The following is a 26,837-nucleotide window of genomic DNA, read 5'->3' on the forward strand; positions in this document are numbered from 1 at the left end:
AAAGCAGGTAAAAAGGTACTGTGAGCCTCATTCCATCCACACACAGAAAAGATTTAATTGTTAACAAGGAATGGTACTGACTCTTAGGTTATGAAAAGAAATGGTGATGCGGAGGTTTTTTTACTTACAGATGGTCAAGGATTAGATCTGTGCAGAATTTCAGAACATGTACAGAATTTCCCTACATACACAGGACTTGACAGGCTATTGGAAGGATGCTGTGGGACTGGATTTGTCTCCAGAAATGCACTAGGAGAAGTAAATAAACACCCAAATTCCACTGTCCTTCCCTGCTCAGCCCTGCTGGTTCCTTCCAGTAAGTCTCTGGCTTCTGCAGTGCCAGCAGGTGGTGAGTGAGCTGAGTAGCATGTGTTCATTACAGATAAGGGTGATGGGCTATGAATAGCTTTTCCCTGCAGGATACATCCCCCCACTCATAACTGTGACATGAAGTTCAACACAGGTGACTTTTATCAATATTGTTGATGTTATGCTTTGCTTCCTCCATGCTAATGAAAGTTCGTTGGTTCTTCTTCCATCATCTTGATGTTTTCAGGGTGTAGGGGAACACTCATCCTTGTTATCACCTCACTGCATCAAAATATATATTTAATAACATTATAAACCATCTTACACAGTTTCCTAGGCTGACCTAGGCTCCTAGGGCTCTTCTTTGTCAAAAAGAAACAAGGACTTTCTAGAAAACAACAGCTGGGTTACGTGGCATAAATTTCCATGTAGAAAGGCCCATCTCTCTGTTCTAGTTTTTGAGGGAGCCTAAAGAGGTAACCCCTCATCTGTCAACAGAGGTCAGGAAACAGCTGGTGAGTGCTCAGTTTGCTACAAAAAGATTGAGAGAACTGGACAACAGAAGCACAAAGTTTATTTTTTTTTCCATTTGTTTCAATGAGCAAAACGTAACTCCTGAGGGGACCATTCTGGGGGATTTCCTCATAGTAAATAGTTATTCCTCATGGAGGCATTTCTTTGCAGTCAGCTCTCAGTGCAATTAACTCATGGTTTCATGTGAATAAATGAGCTCCTGAATCCTCAGATAGGAATTTAGCTGTACTTATCTTTATAGTTTTCTGAGGAAAAAATACGCAAGCAGAATAGGAATAATATCTGTGCTATTTTGTATTACAGTCTCCCCCTTCAATCTGATAACTAAGCCCTTGTCAGCGTGGGTTCATCGGGGGAAAGTCCTGACTTGGAAATTTCCTTCTACAATAAGTTCACCTGCTTGGTTGATGGAGGGAAAGTTGGAGACAGAATCTTTATAGATTTTAGCAATCCTCATTCCAAAAGAACGAACGTTGGGAAAATCAAACTGGTTCTCCTAAGCCTGACATAATGACAATTTATGCTAAAATCAAACTTTTTAAAAAAAATATTACAGAATTACAGCTACCTACAGCTCCTTCTGGAAGATATTTGTGGTTAGAAAAATTCTGGGGAGTTGGTTTTTAGCACTAGAAACAGAAAAGAGCATCATAAGGATTTATGTATGTTTTCCTACATGATAGCTTCAAATCTGCTGTGCTCATCATAGTTGTTGGAATTAATTTCATGCAGCTTCTCCTCTTCTGGAACCTGTCATGGAAATCAAAGAACAGTTCATTTGATGAGATAAAGATATCAGGAGACTGAAGCATACTGAGAAGGTAATTCTGTTTGTACATATTATGTGTCTATTTATTAATGTGAGGAATTTACTGACACTAAAGGACCTTCAAGTGAGCAGACTAATTACTACTGCCGGTCAACACAGGCTGTGAGTTAGTTCTTCATCCTTGATTTAAACCTTTCATTCTCCTGTCAGTTTGTATCACTTTTATATGACAGGGCTATTCAGATTATTCAGACCTTGCTGAAAACCAGCACTTATTGCTTTTCCAATGTCAAATAGCTGGCAGAACTGCCATTAACAATTTTTGCTTTTTTCTTTTTTTTTCCTCTTTCCTGAGTGTCACAACTGATCACAGAATCACAGTCACAGGATAAAGAATCATGGAATGGCTTGGGTTGGAACAGACCTCAAAAATCATCCAGTTTCAGCTCTCTGCTGTGGGCAGGGTTGCCACCACTAAATCAGGCACTGTCTCAGACTGCCTAGGGCCCCATCCAGCTGGCCTTGAGCACCTTGAGGTGCTCAAGGGGCATCCACTGATGTTTTGTTTCACAACTTCCCGTTGAACTGCAAGCATTCAATGACTAAAAGACAAATCATTTGGTTTGTACTGGTGTTTAAGTCATTCAAAAATTAATAACAACTCCTTGTCAGTTAACAACATTTTATTTATGTGTACTGTATATAAGATATAGATTTATCTTTATCTTTGAGGTAGGCAATTAAACATCCATGGTTACCAGTGTGGAATAAGCAGACTCTTTAAATCTTAATTAGCATAACTCTAGTAGAGACCTGGAATGATTGAAATGAGCTGCACTCTAGCTATCATTTTGTTGAGTGTAAGGGAGCCTAGCAAGGCAACTTCAGATATTCTTGTTTCTAAGCCCCATTGTCTGTGTCTTCATACATAAATCAATAATGATAGGAGCCGGAGCTTTAAGCCATAAAGCTTAAATGGTCGGATGGTCAGATCATTCAAACCATCAAAATGGTTTGATGGTCAGATCATTCAAACAAGAAGCACTAAGCACTATGATTTTATGATACACTGAAGTGCTCTAAATCTCACTTAGCAATAAATTCTAATTGATGATAGAAAAGCAGCACTGTTGAGCTAGGAATGCCTATAGTATGTTTAAACTACAAGAAGAGTGAGAAGTCTCAGGACAAGAGGAGAAAGGGAAATGGTTTCAAACTGAAAGAGGGTAGATTTAGACTAGATATTAGGACAAAATTCTTTACTGTGGGGGTGGTGAGACATTGGAAAATGTTACACAGTGAGGCTGTGGATGTCCCCTCTCTTGATGTCCTCAAAGCCAGGCTGGATGGGACTGTGAGCAGCCTGGACAAGAGGGAGGTGTCCCTGCCTATAGCAGGGGGTTGAAACTGGGTGATCTTAAAGGTCCCTTCCAACCCAAACTGTTACACGATTCTATGATTCTCTGAATATAAATACAATAGAATCACAGAATCTCCAAGGTTGGAAAAGACCCACAGTATCACTCAGTCCAACCATCCACCCATCGCCAATAACTCTCACTAAACCTCATCACAACGTCCGAACGTTCCTTGAACACCTCCAGGGTCCGTGACTCCACACCTCCCTGGGCAGCCCATTCCAGTACCTGACCACTCTTTTGGAGCAGTACTATTTCCTAATGTCTGGCCTGAATCTCCCCCGGCACAGCTTGGAGCCATTCCCTGAAGTTCTATCACTGTTACACGAGAGAAGAGGCCGACCCCCAGCTCACCACAGCCTCCCTTCAGGTAGTTACAGAGAGCAGGGAGGTCTCCCCTGAGCCTCCTCTTCTTGAGGCTAAACAATCCCAACTCCTTCAGCTGCTCCTCATCAGCCCTGTGTTCCAGACCCCTCACCAGCTTTGTAGCCCTTCTTTGAACCCGCTCCAGGGTCTCAATATCTTTCTTGCGGTGAGGGGCCCAAAACTGGACACAGTACTCGAGGTGCAGCCTCACCAGAGCTGAGTACACAGGAACAATCACTGCCCTGTTCCTGATGCAAGCCAAGATGCCATTGGCCTTCTTGGCCACCTGGGCACACTCCTGGCTCATGTTTTGCTGGCATCAATCAATACCCCCAGGTCCATCTATCAGCAGGAGCACTGATAGATGATGGAAATCAGCTCAGCTATCACTTCCACCAGTTCCCTCAGCTCTGTCGGGTTAATCTCATCCGGCCCCATGGACTTGTGGCAGTCCAGTTGGACTAGTAGGTCTCTGACTGTGTCCTCCTGAATGGTGGGAGGTTTTGTCTGCTCCCCAGCCAAGACTACCAGGTCAGAGAGTGGAGTACCCTGAGGATAACTGGTGTGACCTTTAAAAACAGATGTAAAGAAAGCATTCAGAACCTCTGCCTTTTCCTTATCCTCAGTCGTCACATTCCTAGCCTCATCCAGTAAAGATTGGAGATTTCTTTGTGGAAGGGAGGGACGCCAATTCAGAGGGACCTCAACAGAGTTGAAAGATGGGCCTGGGTGAATCTAATACAGTTGAACACAGCAAAGTGAAAGGTTTTCCACTTGGGCCAGAGGAATCCCAGACATTTATACAGACTGGAAGGAGTGGTCCTAGAGAGCAGCCCTGCAGTACAAGGATTTGGGGGTCCTGATGGATGAAAAACTGAACATGAGCCAGCAGTGTGCTCTTGAAGCTTGAAAAGCAAATGGTATCCTGGGCTCCATTAGAAGAGGAGTAGCCAGCAGGGACAGGGAGGTGATTGTCCCTCTCTGCTCTGCTCATGTGAGGTCCCATCTGCAGTAATGTGTCCAGGTCTGGAGCCCACAAAACAAGAAAAACAGAGCTGTTGGAGAGGGTCCAGAGGAGGCTACAAAGATGATCATGGGACTGGAGCACCTCCACTAAAAGACAGGCTGAGGGAGCTGGGCTTGTTCAGCCTGGAGAAAAAAAGGCTGTGGGGTGACCTCAGTGCAGCCTGCAGCACCTAAAGGGAGCCTACAGACAGGAGGGGAATCAACTCTTCGAAAGGCAGATAACTGCAGGACAAGGGGGAATGGTTTGAAGTTGAGGAAGGGAAGACTGAGGTTGGATGTCGGGGGGACGTTCTGTGCTGTGAGAGTGGTGAGGTGCTGGAACAGCTGCCCAGAGAGGCTGTGATGCCCCGTCCATCCCTGGAGGTGTTCAAGGCCAGGTTGGATGGGGCCCTGGGCAGCCTGGGCAGCTCTGAAATGTGGAGGTTGGTGGCCCTGCCTGTGGCAGGCATTTGGAGCTTCATGAGATCCCTTCCAATCCAGGCCATTCTGTGATTCTGTGATTCTGTGAGATTCTTCTTGGTCCTCCTCTTACTACTGATATATCTGTAAAAGAGTTTCTGGTTCCTTTTTACTCCAGTGACCAGGTTGAGTTCAAGCTGGGCTTTTGCCTTTCCAATTTTCTCTCTGCAGATGTAAAGAACTCCACTGAGGCCTCAATTTCTTGGCTCTATTTCTGCTTTTCATTCAAAGCATGACTAGTTGGCTGGTCAAAAATAAATCCAGTAGTTTGCCTTGATAAATTCACAGCCTAAGGCTGGGCAACATGTTTGGAAGTTGACTGATGTCCAAATCTCCATGTGTTGTATCTCTTCTAACATGATGAAAATATAGTTCCTTTGTTTTAACAGCAGTTTGTATCTTACCTCCCAATAAGCAGAGTCATCAAAGCAGTTCTGGTCAGATACTTGTCCCCAGATGGGCAGCTTTAGAATAGCACCTGCAGATAAAAAGACCTCAGAAGTTGAAAAAAACTATATTCAAAAATACATTCTTCAGATATGTCCTGGAATAGAATTATAGAATGATAGAATTGCCAAGGTTGGAAAAGATCTCTAAGGTCATCCAGTCCAACCATCCACCTATCACCAACATTTCCTCACTAAATCATGTCCTTTAGTACAACTCTGGGACTAAGGAAGGCACCACTATCAAGCTTTTGGGAGGAAAAATGTTATAGTGATTTAGTTAACAATACTAAATTAAAAGAAATCACTAAAATATCTCAGCCCGTTCTTCTCCATATACAAAGCAGAAAAGATGGGAAATATGGTTGAGATCCCAATGGATATGGGCCAGACACAGCTCTCCTGTAAATCCTGTGTTGTATCTACCAGTTCACTACGGATGGCTCAGACACCCTACTACAGAATGAGACATCTATATAGGAGTAACAGAATGACATGAAAACATGGGACACCTAATGGGTCGTGAGCTAATCTCAAACTAGCTTCTGTTCAGCATTTTAAGTTTCTGAATCTAGAGCAGAACTTCCACTGGAGCAACAATAGTGCTTTTTGTATACAAACCAGTACCTTTGAAGGTAAGATTCAGTAAGATATCTATCTGCTGTTTGAAGACTGGTTGAGAAACTACCTTTTCCATATTCATGATTCTGCAAGTGTGCTATCATGATTTACTCTTTTCTGTCTTTCCATTTCCTAGTTTTCTGGTGAAATTATTGATAGATTGATAGAAATTCTCCACGAGCACATCTCTAACATCCTATATATTTCAACTGCTGTGTGCAGTTATGAACTGTGTATGTGAACTGTATGTGAACTGACCTGTCAATGCTCCACCAAGCAGTGCAATTCCAATTGTGCTGCCCAAGGCAGCAGCCTGTTTGCCTGCGGTAAGTTGGACACCTCCCCTGAAACAGACAGAAAAACAAGTCAACACTGAAAACTATGAAAGTACAGAGTGAGGTTTGGTTTCACAACTTTATGTTTGCTCTCTGCTGGACAGAACGACTTGTTGGAAAATAACCTTTCATTGCCATGGCCACTGCAGAATCCATATGGGACAGCCGGTATTTTGGTTTTGTTTTGGATTATAGTTTAACACAAGTTCTTTGAAAAGGTTACTGACATGTTCTCAATCTTCATAAAATGTTTCCCTTTATCAAAAAGACTATCATTCCATCTTCTTGTGGTCTTCTTAAGAGAATGGAAATGGCCCATTTTGTTGATTGGCGTTTTTCTTGTAAGTATTTCTGTTGCCTGAGGTTTGATTGCAGAAGCAGGAGAATGACTTTTCTACTTCTGAAGGGTGATTTATTTATTTTTTTGACAACTGTGTAAATTTTTATCTGATCTTTGAATGTGGAACAAGCTTTGCATATAAACCATGTTAATGACAGGATACCAAGAACAGTCCCATTTAAATCAGAATCATAGAATTATAGAATTCCTCAGGTTGGAAAAGACCTTAAAGATCATCAAGTCCAACCACAACCCAATCATCCTACCATAACTAACAACCCTCTGCTAAATCACGTCCTTGAGCACCACATCCAAACAGTTTTTAAACACATCCAGGGGTAGTGACTCAACCATCTCCCTGGGCAGCCTATTCCAGTGTTTCAGAACACTGATCTGAAATCTAATCAAAGGTGAATTTCAAAGAATCACAGAACTGTAGGGGTTGGAAGGGACTTCTGGGAGTTATCTAGTTCAACCCCTGTGAAAGCAGTTCCCTACAGTAGGTTTTCTGAAAATAAATCATAATTAGATCCAAGGAGAGTGAAAAATTAAAATAGATCTTCAGCAAAGGAAACTTCTTTCTCTTTTCTGAATATTACTTACTTAGTTTCACGTTGTACTGCAGTTACTATGATGCCAGCAATGCCTCCCAGTATTCCGGGTAAGCCGTGTAAATTATGGACTCCACATGTGTCTTGAATTTTCAGCTTGGATGCCAAAACAGGCTGAAATGAGGAGAAATGTAGTTCAAAATCAAGTGAGTACCTCTAATGCCACAGGTGTCCAAGTTCCCATCATAAATATAGCACTACAGAACACAGAATGTCAGTGATGTTCCCAATGTTTTCAGCCACTGAAGTTATCTCATAAGAATATATTTTAATCACATGCATTTCAAAATAATAGTTTGAAAATAATAGAGAATTTATTCTTTGCAGTTTATCAGCCAGTTTCTTTCTATTAAAGAAAGCAAGCTCCACTGAAGTTGGTGAAGCAGTATGTGAGTGAGAGCAGAGGCAGGTCCTGGATACTTACAGTCAGGAAGTGGAACCCCAGGACAGAGATGATCCCAGCAATGCTCCCAATGCACAAGGCAACAAAAGGGTGTATTGTCAGGTCAGCACAGGTACCCACTGCTACTCCTCCTGCCAGGGTGGCATTTTGAATGAGAACCTGCACAGTGTGCAACCATGAAGCTGTTAGACATGGCACTGAGGTTTGTTTTGGGGCTGAATGAATTGTAAGGGATTTTTACAATGAAAAACAATTGGGAATTTAAAACAGTTCCCTGTTATGAGTTGAAGGTGCTGGTTCAAAGCAGTTCTAAGCCAGTCGACCTCTTTTGAGTATTGCAAAAGAAAAACTCAGGCAAGATCATCTTTTGAATAAGACCCAAATGTCCTTCTAAATGAACCAATGTCAGCAGATTCCGCAGGTGAGAGAGTGGAACCATCCTGATAGTACCTAAGAGCATTCTTCTCTTCAGATGCAGTGATCCCATTGGGGAACCAAATCATATACATAAAGCAGAGTGGGTTGACTCAGAGTGCAATATGACACTGCAGCTTTCTGAAGCATGACAACCCTGGTTGTGTCTGCAGTGCAGGGGTTTCAGCTAGCTCATGGACACTGGGAACCAATCTATCACCTGTATTATAGGGGATTTCTTGATTTAGCAGAGGTAGTGGTAGGACTCTTACCATACTGAATTTGCCTCTTTGATCCAGCAGGCTGGAGAGGGCAAATGTTGTAACAGCACATGCTGCCAGGGCGTAGTAAGTGTTGATAATTATTTTAATCTTGTCATCTTCATCTGCAATTGCAGAGTTAAAACTGGGCCAAAAAAGCCAAAGGAACAAGGTACCTGGATGGGCAAAAGTCAAAACAAAATGAAAACAATTTGGTCAGAAGAGGTGTTTCACTGTGAAAGATCCAATACAACAGCACTAACTACAAGAAATGAGGAAGATGGTCAAGGAAAACGTAAAATAACTGAAAATGCTGGAAGAAATAGCAGTCAATGCAGAAGCTTTTGACTCTGGAAGTTGGGATTTTGATGCATTCTGACAAATCTTACTTTAACATATTGCAACCCCTCACTGTGCCCCACACAGTTAGAGGTCACTATCACTGTGAAAATGCCAGAGCAGGATGCATTAGTGAGGGAGTTCGCATGTAAATCTTTGGTCATTTATTGATAGAGCAGATAGCTTTGAGTTATAAATTGACCTATGAATAGATCTGGTGGGCAGATAGATGAAAACCCAATTCAACACCCATATGGTTTCTAACATTCAGTGGTGGGGAAGCATAATAATAGGTGATCATAAAAACGTATGGATGAAAGAGGGGTAGAAGACTCTTCATCTCCCAGTATTACTTTTGCTGTGCTACTTTTACTTACCAATCATGGCAAACATGTCTGAGTGATAGTTAGATTCCTCATTTTCATGCTTGTTTTTCAAGCCAGGACGATACAAAATGAGCGTTACAGCCAAACCAAAATAAGCTCCAAAGGCATGGATGGTCATTGAGGCTCCAATATCTGTAGCCTGTATCAGGGACCCGAAATAGTAGCACAACATTTACACAACAAAGAAATGAGGATTTGATTTCCTGCATGACTGGAAACATTACACAGTGAAAACGTGTTACAACAGGAAATTGTGAGAACAGGAAACAATTATTTGTAAATAGTTGTACCTTAAATATTTCCGTAACTAGATATTCATTGACTGCAAAGACTGTGATCTCCAGAAACGTCAGGAGAAGCATTTGAACAGGGTTGGTTTTCCCCAGGACTGCTCCAAATGAAATCAAAGCAGTTGCTGTGCTGAAGTCTGCATTTATCATGCTGAAGATGAGAAAACAAATGCAAGCAAACCAATGAGAAATGAGAGAGAAAATCAGCTTAATGGGAGCTGAAATAAAGATGTATTCAAACTTGTTATGTCATTAAATGACAGAGCAGTAAATCTTCAAACAAAGCCACAAAGAATCTTCTTTTGTGGATAAAAATTACATCAGAATTTCCTAGTTGGGTTGTGTGGGCATCTTATAAAAGGCTGAGGAGAAAATGTGTGGAAATTGCCTCCTACTCAGCTGTCTGAGATCACAGTCAAAATTTGGAAGAGGTGTGTGTTGAAGATGTCTATCCCTAATCATTTGGGATGAGGTTTCTTTCAAAATCTTCTGCAAGTTTTCTTAGATAGCAGAACTGCATACATGGAAACACTCTGAGACCCTGCTAGAAGCAAGATGGATCAATGGAGGAGAGATTAAAAGCACCTAGAGGCATTACTTGTGAAGTCCCTTCTTCTGAGGTTGGGCTCCAAACCCTGTGTTTGCACCAATTATTCCTTCCTAAGCAGGAGAAAACCTCATGTGTGGATTGACAGATTGCTCAAGCCTTTTTCTTTGTGACCCCATGTGCCATGGAAGAACAGATCCCTCTGTGCCTGCTGGGTGCAGGAGGGAGCCACACTACTGCTGAGAATTCTCCTGTTTGCACAGCTCCAGAGATTCCATTCAGTCTCTCTACATGGCTTATGTTCCACATGTAACTTGTCAGCTCAGAGTTCATCCTGCACTCCCTTGACCCAGTGCAGCAGGTGCTGCTATCTGGGTGAAAGATAAAAAGATTGATAGCAGTGTTCCATCAGAAATTCATGAGTTTGGAAAACTAATCTCACAGATTTTGTATCTTTATTCTGATATTTTAAGGGATAGAAGTTTCATTTCTGAAAAATTTCATACGTACCTTTCGATGGTAACATGAATTTTCCCTCTTTCACCCCTGTGCAAAAATCCTTGCATTAGAGTGCCCCACTGAAGACCAAAGGCAGCAATGAGCATGTTGATACCAACACTGGTGAATCCATATTTCTTCAGAAAGGTCATCAGGAAACCAAATCCAATAAATATCATCACGTGGACGTCCTTAAAGTCTGAAAGAAGATGTCTGACAGTGACTTGAGAGAAGAATATATAGGGATAAAGGAAGATTTAGCTGAAAACTGAAAGGATTCTACACTTATGTTATCAGTGTGTTCCATCCTTTCTGACCTGCCTTTTAGCTGAGTTTTTGGAAAAAAATTGGTTGTTTTTATAATTTATCATTATGCAAGGAACACTAGATCTCTATGTGAACAACATTAATATGCCCATAGCTTTCATCTGGACCTGAAGCCACATGGAACTTCACAGTTTCATGTCCGTGCAGAAAATTTTTCTTTCCTTTGAAATAAAGGTTGTTGCATCCATCACATCCTGGCCAACTTCAAAAATGTGCAAGAGGTTGTTTTGAGAGTCTATTGTAGAACAGATTGAGTTCTTCAACTGCCTACTTTGAATTTAACAGTTTATATATGGCCCTAAATGTCTTAATGTTGCTAAGTAGCATAAACTTAGCCCTACTTCAAATATGATTTTTTCTTTCAAACAGCATAGAATCATAGAATCATAGAATCACAAGGTTAGAAACGACCTACAAGATCATCTAGTCCAACCGTCTCCTCATCACCATTGCCACCACTAGCACTAAACCATATTGTTGTTGATCCATCTAAGCAATATTGTTGATGATCCATCTAGTCCTTCTTTGAACTTAGTTTTAATATAAACTAAATTTATCACCATAGAATCATAGAATCATAGGATGGCCTGGGTTGCAAAGGCCCACAGCGCTCCTCCAGTCCCAACCCCCTGCTGTGTGCAGGTCGCCAACCAGCAGCCCAGGCTGCCCAGAGCCACATCCAGCCTGGCCTTGAATGCCTGCAGGGATGGGGCATCCACAGCCTCCTTGGGCAACCTGTGCCAGTGCCTCACCACAACATGGATATTTTATATTTCAAAAAAGGTTAGTCTGAAGAATTTTATGCAATTTAGTGAATTGCATAGTGAACTACATCCACAAGATTTGAACCCAGTAATTGTTTTCTCTATTTTTTTTTAGTTGTTGGTAAGAAGACCAGCAGAGAAAAGCTCATTCTGTCCATTTCTATTTTGCTGATTCTTACATGTAAACACACAGGGACTTGAGACATTGACCTGATTATTACAGTATTTGATTGAAGTTACATTCCACATTTAGGTGCTTTTGACATTCCTATTGTTTTGCTATATGTGTTTCTGTGTTTAGCCAAAAGAGGGCCCAGAAGTACAATAAGCTCCTGGAGAGTCTTAATAAACCCTGTTATATTTGTATTTCAGTCCTGAAATGGAAGCATGCCAGTAGTAACATTCTTTACAGTTGCCTACACACATCTAACATTACTGTAGAAATGTGGTTCTCAAACACCCCCAACCCTTCAGCTTCTTTTTTAGGCCAAACATTTTCAAATTTATTTCCTGACTTCAATTATTTGAAATTTTTTTGAGGCTCCTGCAGTCCTCCCCATTTTCCTCCTTGTTACTGTTCCCAGAGTTCCCAGAACTACTTTTCAAGCTCTTGTGTTGTACCTAATACTCATTTTAAGAGATATAGAAACAGCTCTTCTGTTTGGGTTTCCACACTTTTGATACTCTTGAATATCTTGTACTGCAGTGTTCAGTGAAAGTTAATAGCTGCCTTCGAGCTCAAATGATTTCGTTCCTTCAAAGTGCCTTGCAATGAATGGAAAAGATATGGTAAGGGCAGTACAAACAATGCTAATACAATCTTTCTAATTTTACCAGCAGCAATTTTTTTAGTTTCCTTTTGAGTGCAGGGATGCAAACACAGCTTAACTTGCCTGTATCCTTGTGCCAGAGAAAATTGGTAGGGAACGTTTAGGAAAAGAACCTTATTAAAGTAAATCTTCTGAGTGGTGCTTCTCTGTATGAACCTCTGTAAAACTTTTTTCTTCTGTTTTTGAAATGATTTTCTATGAGGAACCATTAAGGTCTGTGGGATAGGATGAGGGGAAATGGCTTCAAATTTAAAGAGAGTAGATTTGGATTGGATATAAAGAAGAAGTCTTTCAGTGAAAGTGGTGAAGAATTGGCACAGGGTGCCTAGAGATGAGGTATTCATCTTATGCAGGATTCATGTATTTAGCATCTCCCTCAATCTTACCTACTGTAGGAGATGTCTAAGTAACCTGACATTACACATGAGCAAAAGAACAGGTTTCAAAGACACCTTGATGGAGGAACTTAATTTTTGCTCTACCTTTCTATGGGGTTTCTTTGTGCTCAGCTCTCACTTGAAGTGTACTATAAGGAATCTCATCCCAGTCCCAAATATGACATGTAATCGATTTCACAAGCTGAGTGAAGACTTGCAACTGATCTAGCTCATTCCTTGTGCTCAAGCTACCTTTTGCACCTTCTGCTAAAGAACAGTAGGTCTAGAATGATTTGAAATGATGAAGAAAGCAAAGGACTTTGAAATAATCTGTTTCAGTAACTAGTTGTGTTTAACAGAGTGTGGTTCTTCCATTCTCTGAGGCAGGAAGAGAAAAATACTCCAGCAGATCCTGAACAAAGAAACTGCCTGTGATTCTGCCAAGGCTGCCAAAGACCAACATACTAATTTCCCTACAAGGTCAATGCATGATAGTGAGTCTTAATGTTTAATACTTAAACAGCTGTGTGTATACTTAAACTGCAACTTTGTTCTGCTGAAAGCAGTTACCTTACAAACTTGAAGGGAAGGAATACAGAATATTTTTAGCAAGATGAATCATGGGTCTGTGGCAATACATTAAATGCCAGCACTGAAGAAATTCCATAGGAGTACCTGTGAAATCATCTCAAACCCATGTCTTCCCATTTTAGTGGCATAAAACCTAAAGTTGACCATCCAAGTAACTCTGCCTGTAATAACTTCCTCCAGAAACAGAATGAAAAGCTTTGTTTGGAGAAAAATTTCAGCTAAGCCCCCCTTATCTTAGTGCAAAAATGCAATTGTCATCAATGATTATTTTCACCATTCTAATAAATGAGTCCAAAACCACCAAAAATCCTGGATTTATGGTGCTGAGATATTTAAGGCATACAGTCAGGACCTGCCCTGCAATTTTGAGAGTGCAAGATGTAAGTGGAAGATGTAACTAAACCTGTGAGCTACAGGTGAAGTTACCAACTCAGGGCTCCTTGGGATAACATGGAAGGAAGTTTGAAGCTATCAGTATGGGAATTCAGGGAAATTTTTGACTCAGGATATGTCCCAAATCACCTACACAACTCTGCCATTAACTGCCTGCCAGGTGCTTCTGCAAACTGCTGGTATGCACTTTGCAGATAGGGATGTTTGAGAAGAAGAGGGTCTACAAGTGAAAATACAGGTGTTAGGACATTCTTCTTCTTTCCTTCCAGTTGTTTACCAAGGATTAGATTTACATACTGCCAGGTCAGCATCATAAAGTCCAACATCAAGTCAGTGGTGTTCTCTTCGTTTACATCTGTGCTAGTAAACTGAACAGCCCAGAGCTGTCCTCTGGCCAAAGGGCACGTGGCATGGCTTGACTTATCTGTACGTGCTCTTCCCTCCCAGAGCACCTTTCCCACCTGTGTTGCCTATCACAAACAACCTCTGTTTTTTGCTATGCCTAGGAGGAGGTCAAAGTGCTGCTCTACCTGAGCCAGAATCTTGCTAGCGGTTCTGTAGAGTGAACAACTTGGTACAGCACACAGATTACAGCACAGTCATACACTGCCTGTGCAGGAAGGCAGACAGAGGGGAAACAAGCCAAACTTTCTGTCCTGATTAAAGAATGAAAGATGTTAGGCAATCCCTAATTTAATAGCTTGCATTTTAGATAGCACAGATATCTCCCTTCGGAACACCTGAAGTTCCGTAACAGTTATCACAGAAGTGTAAATGGCCACTCAAGGCATGCTACAAGGATCTCAGACACCTTTCTTCATTTTACTTGGCAAGAGGAACACCAAGAAAGTATAGGACAAGTTAGTACCAGTAGGTATGACATTCAGGAGAAGGCAATTTTCTGTTTTCTTGTAGGGACAATGGACCTTAATCTGAATCTGAAGGATACACGACCTAGAAAACATCCTTCTGGCTTACTAAATTTTACCAGGACTCCCCAGACACTGTTGTTATGTCATTTGCTGTTGTTGTGTTGTTTTGGAGGCCAGCCAGAGAAGAGGTAGGTGGAGATGCATCTTAGGAAATAGCTGTATTATTACTGCTGCAGTACAATTGTGTAACTACCATATAGTTACACAGCAATATAACATTACATATGTATATAGCAGCATGTTACAGTACAGTTGTCTGAGATGCTAAATTGCTGTGCAGTCATAGCTGTAGCCTGGCTCACGGTGGGCCAGGGATCATTTCCAGCATGTGCACAACCTGAATTCGTCTTTGAAGTCTACTGATTTCACCCTTCAGAAGATTCCTTGCCCCAAGGTCTGCTGTTCTTTTCAAGCCACGTTAGTTGATCCCCTAAGTTATTCAGAAGTGTTGGTTAGGATTAGTTGAAAGCAATTCTAACTTCTGTGAATCTCGGCAGTACTTACACGGATACGAATGGCTGTCCCCATGGCCATATTCCACAAATAGCCCAAACAAAACGATGAAGACCGCTTCCAGAAGAAGAGCGATGATCGAGAACTTGAACCTCATGTTGGTGTCAAGGGCTGAAGGCACTGTGGGAGAGCTGGAGGCTGCAAGGACCTGATAAAGGACGCTTGCCTTCAACTGAGCTGCCTAGTTCTGTGGGTCTGGGTGATACAGCCAAAAAAAAAAAAGAGAGACAGGCAAACCAACCGTCACACCCACTATGGGAAGGAAACGGTACGGGCCAATATTGCCACCTCTATTTCCCAGGCTACTTCTGTGTATGAAATACTGGTTTAAATATTTCTCAGTTTGCAATGCAAAACAACTCCTTTAGCTACAGATACGTTCTGTGTGTTCTTACTTTTAACTAAGAAAGTAGCCAAGAAGGAAATCTCATGTAGTCTGATTTGATGCATGTATTGCAAAACAGAGCTACAGTCAGTTGTGTTTCCTGCAGTCCATCTACTTGGTTGGCTGTAGCTTTCATCTGAACAGTTCAAACTTTTCTCATCTTATGGGAAACATGAATGATCTCCTACTTCTTGGTAACAGGATAATTTGGGAAAAGAGAACTGTGTTTCTATTTCGTGGTGAATGAAGTGTACTTGGTGAGGACACGAGTTCTCATTGTGATCTGCTGCTCTAAAATAAAACAATTCTGTTTCTCCAAAAGAAAGGCAAAAAGAATCTTCCTAGCTGTCAAAACATCAAGCTGTGTTTTTTCAACTTAAATTATTGCTTTTTGAATTTCCTTTGGCACAGACGAGTAGAAATAATTCAGACACCAGATTTCTTAAATGGTTTTAAAAAGCTCAGCTTATCAACTTTCTCATGAATAAAAGAGCTAATTCAATTTCATTAAGATTATGAGAGTGTGGTCACTTCTCCTTGAGATTCACATTGATTGTCAAACTTTGTATTGAACCTTAAATGTCTTCTGTTTGGGGGGAAAATGTTTTACTGATGTGATACTGACTACTGGCTCTGATAATTCCATATTTAGGCCAAAATCGCATGGTAGGAGACTTTATTTCAGGAAAACATCTCCCAGAATAGAGGATAATTTACATTCTTTGCAGCCTGCAGCTCAACAAACCAAGTGACTGACCCCAGTTAGGCTTTAGGAATGGTGCCCTGCTCATTCTACTACCTGGACTACATTTTCTTGACAGAGCCGTGGTAATCTTAATATAAAATTCCAGGCACTATTCAGCTTTCTAAGTAAAAAGGCCACTGTTTGGACAAAATTTAAGATTATCTCAGGCCTTTCTTCTTTAAGATGAGCCTGCAGCTTTGGGAATAAAGAAGAATGTAGCAGTCTATCATGGAATCACACTTCTTTGTGGCAAAGCTGCAGTGAGCGTATGCACATTTTTCCTTCGTAGTGACTGTATATCATTTGAACAGCTCAAAGAAAGGAAGCAGAGCTTTGTTAAAGAGATACTGATCGTTCTTGCTGTGCCACAGGATAAGACAGCCAGCACTGCATGACTGTAAGGAGCTCTGAGCCCCTTCATTTGCACAGGAAGTAATTAAACAAGAACAAAATCATGAATAATGTGTGTTTTTGTTTGCTTTTGTTTTTAAACCACGGTTCAACCATGAATATCTCTAATTTTTCAGTGCATTGTGTTCTTCCAAGTGAATATATATGTGTGCAATCCTTATGTTAAGTTCTTTCAGGGATGCAGAGAATCCTAGTTGAAATATTGTTTGGAAAAGTACCTTTCAATAGGTATTAAACATTTTATGTGGATCAAATTCATTTAAGCAGGATTTTCTGAGATTTTTGCTCTATATCTACAATTTAATGTAGGTACATAAACACACAGGCTATAAATACTGTAAAACTATTAATGCATGCCAAAGTTAATCAAGTTTCACTGCCTTAGTGGTTAATAGGAAATTATGTGCATCTTAAGAAAATGGTAAACCTCATCACTTTTTATCAGCTCTTAGGAAATGATGCATAATGCTTTATAGGTATACATTTCTCTTCACTGTTTACAATGAGAGACTGTATCAAGTAGTTCAGGCTTAGGCATCGAACTCCTAGAAAGCTGACTCAGGATAGATAAGCCTGGGCTTTTCAGGTAAGAATTATAATGACTTGAAAAATATATTCTTGTTTGCTCAATTGTAGTCCATTGCAACCTGTGCAGTGGATGGAGCAGGGATCTGTTATTTGAGAGTGCAAACAAAAGCTGTGCTCTAGCACACGTGTGTCAGAAAACTGATGTAGCAGTGTACCTGGAATATAAAATATTTACAAATTTATTTTGCAAACTTCATGTTGACATCTTCATAGAATGTATACAGCTTTTCCCATGGCCTTCTTCTTTTGCTTTTGGCTATGTGTGAGAAGAAAGGGAAATTCAATGGCTTTCCCAGTGAGGTGAGCTGATGTCCAGCCAACACATATATATGGCACTCACAAGTCAATTACATACAATTAGGGACATGAAGATAGAGCATTCCAATAGTCACATACTCCAATATCTGTGTTTCATTGATTGTGTTCAGTAAACGGATCCTGATCTTGCAGCCTTACATCAAAGTGGAAACTCAGTCTGTAGGAGGAAGTAGTGCTGATGACAGTGCTGATGGCTGTCTCTGTCATTCCCATCTTTGTCTTTGGTTGCCTTGTTTCTGATATAAACTTGATGGCTGACGGGAAGTAGCCACCTACAAAACCTCATTTCAAAGTCCAGAACTCATTACATAACCATCTCACTGCTGCACAGTGTAATCAAATTGTACATGTCCTGGAGCAGATAGTCTTCAGCATCTAAAAAATTCCCTTGTATCCCCCTGTTAGCTTCAGCTCAATCATGACTACTTAAATAGAATGGAAGAATTGAGGGTGCTCCATGATGAGCATTATGGCACATTTAGATCTGTCAACTAACTGGTGTGTGTGTTGTACCATGTATTCTTAAAATAGATTTTGGGTTTCACATCCTACTTTTATGCCCTATGTAAAGATATGGTATTGGTAAGATATCACAGCCTTTATATAAATATGTGAAAAGACTTTGTCTTCCAAACAATTCAAAACAAGAGATGAGGGAGTAGTCTGAGTGATATCATTACGTAAAGAATGAGAAACATTCCAAAAGAATACCCTCAGACATCATCAACAGTGGCATTCATCTGAACAGATATAAACCATAGATTTCTGTGTCTGATCTAACCAATAGTGCTTCTCTTTCAGAAATACAGAGAATAGAAATAGGAACTTCCAAGAGAATTAATTTCACCTGAAAAGAAAATATTTCAGACAGGCTAAATAGATAATTTGGGCCCTTTTGATCATGTTTGATGGCTAATTAGGCATTACTCAGATTTGGGACATTTCCTAGAAGAGATCCAACATAGTCTGCTGAACAGTCTGGCATCATTTACAACCCTGGGTTCATTCCACTAGTCTGCTGAACAGCCTGGCATCATTTACAACCCTGAGTTCATTCCACTGAAATCTGAACTACAAATATTCCTCTTCTGATTGGATGGATTTACAGACTGTGTCTTGAGAGCATGCCAGCCTTCCAAATAGTTGAAAAAGGCTCTTCAAGAATATTAACGTTTATCCCATTTCTGTGGTGTCACAGTAGAGTTACTTCATTAAACATTAACTTTTGCAATATTTTGAATCAGCATGGTGGAACAGAATAGAACATCCTGAGTTGGAAGGGACCCAACTAGGATCAGAGTCCTGCTCTTGACACACATTCCATCTTAAGCCGAAAGCTCACCTCCACAAGTGAGCTTTGTCCCCAGGCACAAATGTAGCTTCATTCACTTCAAAGGGGAAAGTGGCATCAAAGGTTTTTTTTTGATTTCTTAGATAACAACAGTATCTTTGCCTTCACTGGATCCATATCACTGTCATTGACTCCACTGTTTAAGGTTCTGCTTTTACTACAGAAGCACTGTGAAGAAGGACTAAAATAATAAGCAGAAGCTATTGGTTGAGGAGTATCCTACTGCTACAGGAAAGCTGTCCACAAGAGATGTAAATGTTCCTGCTCCCTTACTAATGGGCCTATTTGAGTTGCTCCTGTGATAAGAAAGGGATGAATGCAGGAAGGTGGATGATTTATATGCTCTTCAAAGCTTTATTATTATTACTATTATTATTCACAAGAAGCAATGAGAAACAGAAAAAAACTTTAAGTTTGAGATACTTTGTTGATTGAGATTTAGGTTGTGGATGCCCCATCCCTGCAGGCATTCAAGGCCAGGCTGGATGTGGCTCTGGGCAGCCTGGGCTGCTGGTTGGAGACCTGCACATAGCAGGGGGTTGGAATGGATGAGTGCTGTGGGCCTTTGCAACCCAGGCCATCCTATGATTCTATGATTCTATGATTCTATGATGTTTATAAAAGGTGTTCATGAGAAATCACACGTCTAAGAGTCAGAGAGACAAGAAAGTTATGGATTCTTCTGAATTCCCTTTTATCTGACAATCACATTATGTGCAAAACAATCTTCAGAACAGCCTCTGGCAACTCCTTCAATGTTCCTCAATCAGTTGAGGTGAAACATAAGTGGATTTTCAGCTCTGGAGAAAAGTCCTGATCAGTTTTGAAACTACACAATTTCTGTAATGCTGATTTCCTTCATCATATTCACCCTTTCATGAAAGTAATACAAATTTTCTCCATCAATTCCTTTCTTCACTGACAAATGTCTCAGTGAAGACAGCCTTTTCTAGACATGTGCAAGATGCTTTTCTATGTTTATGCTCAAACGTGGTGCATTGCTTTAACTGTTGATAAGATCAGCTTAGGTCCATCAGTTTGTATGTGAGTGTTTTCCTGTGAGGAATAATAGCAAATAACACTGCTATTGAAAGTTAATGAGCCTATAGATGTTATGAATTCAGGTAATTTAGCTTCAACAGTATATGCATTTGTCCGTTTGCCTTCATTACAGTCTCTGCCTTGTGGCTGAAGAAATTTGGATTCCCAATCAGATTGTTTTTTACCTGCTTTCTGTGTTTTTAAGTTTCAAGGCTTCTATTCCACCATCAGGTCTGATTTGCATTTTGACGTTTGCTGAAAACAACTCATTTCACCTTTATAAATGCTCCTTTCCATTTACATTTGGTCCTTTATAGTTACAGTTCATCTCAGTACAATGCTGTGCTACTCCTGCAAAGGTCCCATATGCCCCAATTTGCTAGAGGGAAAGGCTACATCACTGGGGTGATGGCTTACAAGCAAATTTACTTGCTTTCTGTTTCAGCAAAAGGGCCTTTCCCATCTCTGCCCCTTCATTGTGCCCTCCCACTGAGAAGGTTAAGTACTTCTTTCTCCACTGGATCTTGTACAGCACACAAATGGTAAAGCAATCTCAAGTGAACTTGTGAACAAGTAACGCAAAGCTCAGAGCAGTTATAGCAATGCATGCATGTTTCCAGTGCAGGTAGAACAATCTGTGGATAAAAAATTCCTACAAGAAACTCACATACTGCTTACTTTTTTCCTGTGTGCAACTAACTTCTCCTTCAGCTGCCTGAATATCAGGCAAATAGACTTCTTTGTTTGCAGCTTGAATGCTGACCAAATGCAAGACATGATTTGTGACATATATAATTAATTTGTCTGTTTTTTAGTTTCCAGGAAGTAGGTATTAAATCACTGAATATCCAGAAGTAGTCCTGTGCTATTGAACTGACAAGATGAATTTATTATTTCCTTTCAATGGGCCAAGCAATATTTCAGTGAACAGCAGCAGCCTAGCTTACTACTTAAAATACAACAGCCCATCTGGGCCAAGCAGGCACTGGACGTACTCCAGTGAACTGAGAACACATTGCATATGGGTACAGCAGAAAACAATTGCAGTGGAAAAGTCCAGTCTCTGCAGTGTTCACACACTTCAGACAAGGTTTTCATGCCTCATTAGATGCCGCAGTCTTACGGATCTTACTTACCTACTTTACAGATGCATCTGAAATAAATGTTTACCAGCACTAAGTAAACCTTACCAGGATGGATGCTGGTTTGTTAACAGATCTGCTTAGCTAGATCTGCAATGACTGTTCATCACTATGAGACTACAAGAATAAACCCAGGAGGCAGGGCTAAAAGTGAAACTGATACGGTATGGCCTGAAGTGAACTGTGGCTCCCACGGGCAATTCTCTGTGTTTTTATCTGGATGATCTCCCCTTTCCTCATACTTCCCTTCAATGCCTTCACATTTTACCGATTCCTCTCATTTTACTTTTCCATCCTCATTCTTTACCCGTTTATTTTTCTTCTCTTGTCTTCTCTCCCCTTTTCTCATTTCTTTTTATGAGCTGATTTTCTTAGGAACACCCAGAACAATGGCTGCTTCCATGGCAAGATATTTATTGCGATTGCATTTTCTACCTCTTCCATCACCCAGCAGCTGCCTGTTTAGGAACACAGGGAGCTTTTAGGTCATTGAGGTGTCTTCCTGAGACTGTGGGGAGCTTATCACAATGTCCCCTCCAAAAATGTTTTGATTTCTATTAAGTTAAATTGTATACCCTTCATTCATCTGGAAGACTGCTGCATATCTTTCCAGTTTTAATGCTTAGGAACAGATTTCTGCCCTAATTTTAATCATACAGTGTACATAACTATTTCTGGTGACAAAAACACCTGGTGACTCAACCTTGCATTTTCTATGCCTTTTTGATATTTGTAGGCAGCAATCATATTCCCTTTCAGTTTTTGCTTTTCTAATTAGGTTGGCTCCTCGATTTTCTCTGATATTTTGCAGACTGTCTGTTTTCCTGAATATTTTATCTCTTCTTATAGTCTCAATTTCAGTTTAGTCAATGGAAAATAATTAAAATTGTAACTAGGATTTCAAATCAATTTTCACCAGTATCTTGTGAGATAGAATTTGATCTTCTGTTTTCTGGAAATGCATGAAGAATCCTAAGGTAATATTTCATTACATCACTACGAGGGTTAGCAGTCATCTCACAGTTAATATATCCAAGTTTTCCACTAGAGAGTTTCTTCAAGCTGACAGCCTCCATAGTATTACAGTATCACAGAATCACAGGATGGCCTGTGTTGGAAGAGACCTCAAGAAATCTCAGTGGCAGAGGGAGGCACAGATGATCACAGAAAATTGAGTATACGTTGAGCATCTACTGACTCCTTAATGGCTTGGAGTTTCTCCTGCATTTGTCATCCTGAAATTTCTGGACTATTCTCTCTTCTCTTCATTGACCACAAAAAAACCCTCCAGATTGAGTTGGTTAGAACATCCAACAATCCGAGGTTCTGGCCCTGGTTTATTCCAGAACCCTTTCCAAAGAAGACTCAAGATGTTGGCACAAGGACTCCTGCTTGCTACTCTCCAGCTCCAGTGCCTTAATTGCAAATCTATCCTCAACTTACTGAGAGAAGAATGGTAAGAGATGTCTCAGCATCAATCTGTGTCTAGAGGTCTTCATTAGGATACCTGGTCAGGTCACTCTTGTGTTTTCTATGCCACCTACTATTCTTAAAATAGTAACACTTATTCACAGAGAATGACAGTGAGAAGTTTGGGTGTATGTTTTATAAATAAAACGTGTTCCATCTTTTTTATCAAAACATATAGTTCAGACCCACACATTTTATTGTCTCCAATGGGCTTTGGAAAAATCTTTTCAGGCACTACTACTCTGAGAACATCCTGAAGATATCCACACCATCCTATGCCTGTTATTTATAGCTAAATGCAAATATGTAATGAAATTAAAGAAATGTCTTAATCATGGTCTGCTTTTATTTCTCTTGGGAATGGGAATAGTTGAATAAGCAATGCACTAAACATCACCAGTTCTGCCTGCAAACAAATCTCTCCATATAGCTGCCTGAGGAATAAAAAAGATTGAAGGACTCAGTTTCCTCCCCTGGGTAAGTAAAGTAGTAAATAAAATTCATTAACCTGTAACAATAATTCTCCAGACAGTCACCAAGCCACAGAATTGCAGGAAAAGCCATCAGATAACCACCGTCTGAACAATGGTGTCTGCTTCAGACAAAAAAGAAAAAAAAGCCCCAAAGCAGCTGGGAGGAGACTCAGATCTGAATCTGATCTGGAAAAATCTACCAGTAAAATGCATCCAGATTTACCAGATATGGGGTGTTTCCCTCATTTCCTGCTATTATCTCGAATACCTAAATTTTGCCCTGAACCAAGAAGAAGAAATCTGCACCTTACCTTTCCAGAAGAACTGAACCTGTGCACAATAGCTGCTCCCAGATCATGAGCACCTTATCAAATGAAGTTGACTTGCTCTGTCATACACATTTATTGCAATCAATTAGTAGACTCTTAACACCTATTGAGTGCATTTATGGCTACAGTCTTGTATCATCAGACTCTTGTTGTCTTACTGGTCAAAGTGGTGATACAGATCTTGACTTAGAGCTGGTCTACTGTAGGTAAGAAGTCTATTCACAAAACAGTGGAGAAGCTTGCCAAATCCCTCCTAGCTGGAGATGTAGCTCCTAGGGGCAAAAAGAGTTCATTTGATAACATAATTTTCCAAGATTGAAAAAGGATCTCTGAAGGATGCATTTTGCCATGTGCTGATGTGCAGTAGAACTTCTGCCAGCAGAGAAATGCTGGAAGGTGACAATCCTTTATACCTCTGAGTTGACAAAAATACTCTCATAAATCATTTCAAATGTTTGAACAGGTTACTCTTCACTGGTAGAGTACCAGTGAAGAAGAACTGGCTGGAAGGCCCAGCCCAGAAAGTGGTGAATGGAGTTACATCCAGCTGGTGACTGGTCATGAATGGTGTTCCCCAGGGGTCAGTGCTCGGGCTTGTCCTGTTTAATAGCTTTACTGACGACCTAGATGAATGAATTGAGTGCACCCTCAGTGAGCTTGCAGATGGCAGCAAGTTGGCTGGAAGTGTCAATCTGCCCGGGGGTAGGAGAGCACTATAGAGGGATCTGGACAGGCTGATTGCTGGGCTAGATGAAGTTCAACAAGACAAAGTGCTGAGTCTTGCACTTTGTCCACAGCAACCCCAGGCAGTGCTACAGGCTTGGGCAGAGTGGCTTTAAAGCTGTGTATGGAAAAAGATCTAGGGGTGTTGGTTGACACTCGGCTGAACATGAGCCAGCAGGCTGCCCAGGTGGCCAAAAAGCATCCTGGCTTGTATCAGAAAACGGCACAGATTCTGACATTTGGTACATTTGATTGCTCATCACTAAATGCAGGGAATAGTTAATGGGAGCAATTTCATTAATATATGCAAGACAATCTCCACATCCATTTAGCTTGACTTCTGAAAACTGCTTTTTCTGGAAGACTTCCCCTTGATGACAGAGTCAAAGCACCTTCATTAGTCGCAGGAAGAGATGGCTGCACTGTGATGACCCAAAGCATCCTGCTGAGCCCAGTGACCATCACTCCTACCCCCTTGTGCCCTGTGTCTCCTTGACTTGTGATGTAATTCTACTGGAAGTCTGGCTATGGAATGCAATATTATAATCAACAGATCTTAGTGCTTCTCAGGCTCTTACTGTGCATTAATTAATGTTTCTCACCCCTGGCTGTGTCAGTTTATCTCTGCGTTGCAGTCAGTGAGATCGAAGCAGAGAGGTTAAAAGTCTTGCCTGCAGTCAAAAGGGCTGTGTGGTATCTTTTTAATGAGGAAGTCCCATCTCCTGCTTTTCACAGTTTAACTGTGACCCTTACACTTGGAGGAACCCGTCCTTGGCAGCCTGGTTGAGAAGAGCCAGGAGCAGCCCAGGGGTGGGAACCATCCTCATCCTGTCCTAGCCCTGGTGGCTTTGTGCTGCAAGGGCTTGAGGTTCTCATTGCCATTTTCTGTCCTGGATATTCCAACCACATGGATTCCTAGTGGCTTGCCAAGGAAGTATGTATGTATGCACATGTGTGCATGTCCTGATAGAGACTTAACCTGAACACTGCAGTGAAGGCCCCAGTTGGGATAGAAACTCAGAGGAAATAATAAGTGGATCTGCTTGGAGTACGCAGTCAGAAGGGGAAATTGTACACCCATGGGAAATATATCCATACATCTTGTGTTCCAGAGGTGTCTGGAGTGTTCAGGTAGCATCTGGATGAGGTGCTATGGGATATGGTTTAGTAGCTTAGTGGGTAGTAATGGTGATAGGAGGATGGTTGGATACTAGATACCAGTTGGATACTAGTTGGATAGAGGATACTAGATGATCTTGTAGGTCCTTTCCAACCTTGTGATTCTGTGATTCTATGATCGTCATATGTGAATACACACTAGAACATTTTAGAATGTTGCCCTATGGTGGCAACAGGTGAATGCACTACAGTGGGCAGGTAGTAGTTTTTTGAGCAAATTCTCCTTTTTTAACCCTTTGCAGCTCTATTTGTAGTCCATAAGATTCCATGTATTCATTTACATATTATCATCAGGTCACCTGATGATTTATTCCCATCAAGTGACCCATCTTGCAACACCAGAAACATGTGTTTTTGATGGGACTGAAGGAATGATGCTGCTCTGGGGAATGTAAAGTTACCAAGCTGGAGTGGTGCACATTTCACCTGTGAATGTCTATCTAAAAGTTAATCATGCAGTGGAAACGTGCAATTCATGCTTTTTCTGAACAGTGGAAGGACAGTCTCTGTGATCTGTTTTTACCCAATGATGTCAGCAAATTTCTGGATAGCATTTTGAAATGAAAGACCCCCCAGTCTTTCCAAACCTTGTTTTCCATTCAGTAGAAAGTCTTACCTTTAGCTGCTCAAACTTGCTGCTATTATAGGTTTGATACATTAAGGGCATGAATGAGGTAAAATTCATGGCATGGTTATTCTCTCTATCTGACTGATAGATAGAGAAAAATATTGAAAACTTAGGCCCAGAGCTCTCAGCAAAGACTTTGGACACTGGAAGTGAAACATCTTTCATTTTCCTTAGCTCTGAAGTTGATTCTCAAGAAAGTAGATAACATGATGGCTGCAGGTGACTTATTGTAAATATCAAAAGTGTTCCTTCTTTACAAGCCATGAGACCATTAAATGTTACTTAGTTTTTGTTCAAAACTGTGCCTAATGTCTTTGCCACCTAAGTGAGCTACTTAGGAGCTTTTACCCCATTCTCCACAGATAAGACTTGTACCATAGTAGCTGCTCTTATCATCTCTCAGCATATGTGCTTCTTGTGAGGATGTTTGGAGCCAAACAGAAACAGTAAGAAGCTCTTGGTATTATTAGTTTCTCTGCTGAACTACATCTCAAAAGTATCAGAGTCCTGACAGTATAATTTCAGTAGATAGTGAGAAACCTATGCTAGTACCAAAAAGGAAAAAACATTCGTGGCATTACTATCAAAATAAGTTTGTGAATATAGTCTGAGAAGGGAGAAAAGCAGTATTACTAGAGCTCAGTTGTCACATTGTTTTTATTTCACTGAGAATCAGTCATAGAATCATGGACTCACCTGTCTATGGGAAACTGATTATTCACCATTCAGAAACATCTCAGCCTTCCTAGGGACATGAACAGCCAAGTGCCAGCCAGTGTCCCACACTCTCCTTGCAGTCTTGATAATCCAGGTAGCATTCCATCTCACCTGCTATTTTCCTCTTCCATATCAGTAGGGAACCGAAATCTTTTGAAATTAGCTATGAGAAGAAGGATGATGCCCATATGTCATTCAGTAGCCCTGTAGGCTGCAGGATGCCCATGTGCCGTTCAGCC

At 40.8% G+C, this 26,837-nt stretch overlaps 1 protein-coding gene across 2 annotated transcripts; it reads right to left on the reverse strand.

Annotated features, from left to right (window-relative positions):
* Positions 1–865: 865 nt before the first annotated feature.
* On the reverse strand, positions 866–26,837 carry RHAG (Rh associated glycoprotein). Of its 2 annotated transcripts, none has more exons than XM_042832746.1 (10): positions 26,578–26,837; positions 10,384–10,570; positions 9,327–9,477; positions 9,028–9,175; positions 8,324–8,487; positions 7,659–7,796; positions 7,227–7,348; positions 6,207–6,292; positions 5,286–5,359; positions 866–1,593 (listed from the first exon to the last, which is right to left on the reverse strand). In XM_042832746.1, the coding sequence occupies exons 2-10, from the start codon at positions 10,548–10,550 to the stop codon at positions 1,516–1,518; spliced, it is 1,128 nt and encodes a 375-aa protein (XP_042688680.1). In that variant the 5' UTR covers positions 10,551–10,570; positions 26,578–26,837; the 3' UTR covers positions 866–1,515. The 2 variants fall into 2 exon arrangements, with proteins under 2 accessions (XP_042688680.1, XP_042688679.1); XM_042832745.1 differs by lacking the exon at positions 26,578–26,837 and adding an exon at positions 15,090–15,292.

The sequence above is a fragment of the Centrocercus urophasianus genome, unplaced genomic scaffold, assembly GCF_019232065.1.
Source record: "Centrocercus urophasianus isolate 14NV4802_14NV808 unplaced genomic scaffold, USGS_Curo_1.0 seq_39, whole genome shotgun sequence".
NCBI lineage: Eukaryota > Metazoa > Chordata > Aves > Galliformes > Phasianidae > Centrocercus > Centrocercus urophasianus.

Excerpts from the sequence above, each read along its gene's own strand:
- RHAG (XM_042832745.1), bottom strand. The coding sequence starts at position 15,195 with ATGAGGTTCAAGTTCTCGATCATCGCTCTTCTTCTGGAAGCGGTCTTC. Across the intron at positions 9,478-10,383 it reads ATTCATGTTACCATCGAAAG|CATGATAAATGCAGACTTCA; the intron begins GTACGTATGAAA and ends TCTCATCTTCAG. Across the intron at positions 5,360-6,206 it reads GCTTGGTGGAGCATTGACAG|GTGCTATTCTAAAGCTGCCC; the intron begins GTCAGTTCACAT and ends TTTTATCTGCAG.